Here is a 644-nt window from a genome sequence, read left to right as displayed (position 1 = left end):
TTTATTTAACGATTTCATTGTTTTAATTGGTTAACCTCAACAAATGTAATCTAAACATATAATATATACATTTTATGTTGCTCCCTGTCAATTCTGATGGTGATACTGAAGGTCACTGCAGGGTCGGGTGACTTCTGTTACTCTAAATGTCATGAATCGACCTTACGTGGGTTTGAATCACCACACTTTGCCCTTTCATCTTCAAACCTCAACCAGTGCTCTGCTGTCTCCACCGATAATCAATCCTCGATTCTGATGTGCCATTCAGAAAACTGCATGTCACATCTTGCATAATGATTTTTTTAGGAACTCATGTTGGATACTCTATAAAACATCCTTTGAGAACACCTCCATGTGACCACAACATCCCTCTGGATATGAACCTCTATTAGAGTGATTCTTGGAGTTACATATATCACTGTACAAAACGATTTATTCTGAATGAAGCCCTTTACCGTGTTCCTACAGGACTCCATCATGAATGCCTGTCACCGCGGCTGTCGGCTCTACTCCATCTGCCAGTTCGTGAATGGAAATCAAGGCATCAATACCAGCAAAGAAGAGTGCCAGGGAGGTATGACCTATTTGGATCAGTTTTGGGAAGTAGCTAGCTAGCTAACTAAAATTAGAAATGCTACTAACTT

At 40.1% G+C, this 644-nt stretch overlaps 1 protein-coding gene across 1 annotated transcript in view; it reads left to right on the top strand.

The window, feature by feature from the left end:
* LOC107577517 (transmembrane protein 59-like) overlaps positions 1 to 574 on the top strand; it is a gene marked incomplete at its 3' end in the record, with an annotated part of 2554 nt that extends 1980 nt beyond the window's left edge. Inside the window, exon 2 of the mRNA XM_016263586.1 lies at positions 469 to 574. Within this exon, the coding sequence (XP_016119072.1) occupies positions 469 to 574 (106 nt within the window). The remainder of the gene's footprint in view (positions 1 to 468) is intronic.
* Positions 575 to 644: the final 70 nt, after the last annotated feature.

The sequence above is a fragment of the Sinocyclocheilus grahami genome, unplaced genomic scaffold, assembly GCF_001515645.1.
Source record: "Sinocyclocheilus grahami isolate Dianchi unplaced genomic scaffold, SAMN03320097.WGS_v1.1 scaffold6288.1, whole genome shotgun sequence".
NCBI lineage: Eukaryota > Metazoa > Chordata > Actinopteri > Cypriniformes > Cyprinidae > Sinocyclocheilus > Sinocyclocheilus grahami.
Note: the sequence above shows the minus strand (reverse complement) of the source record. Positions and strands in the feature narration are given on the sequence as shown.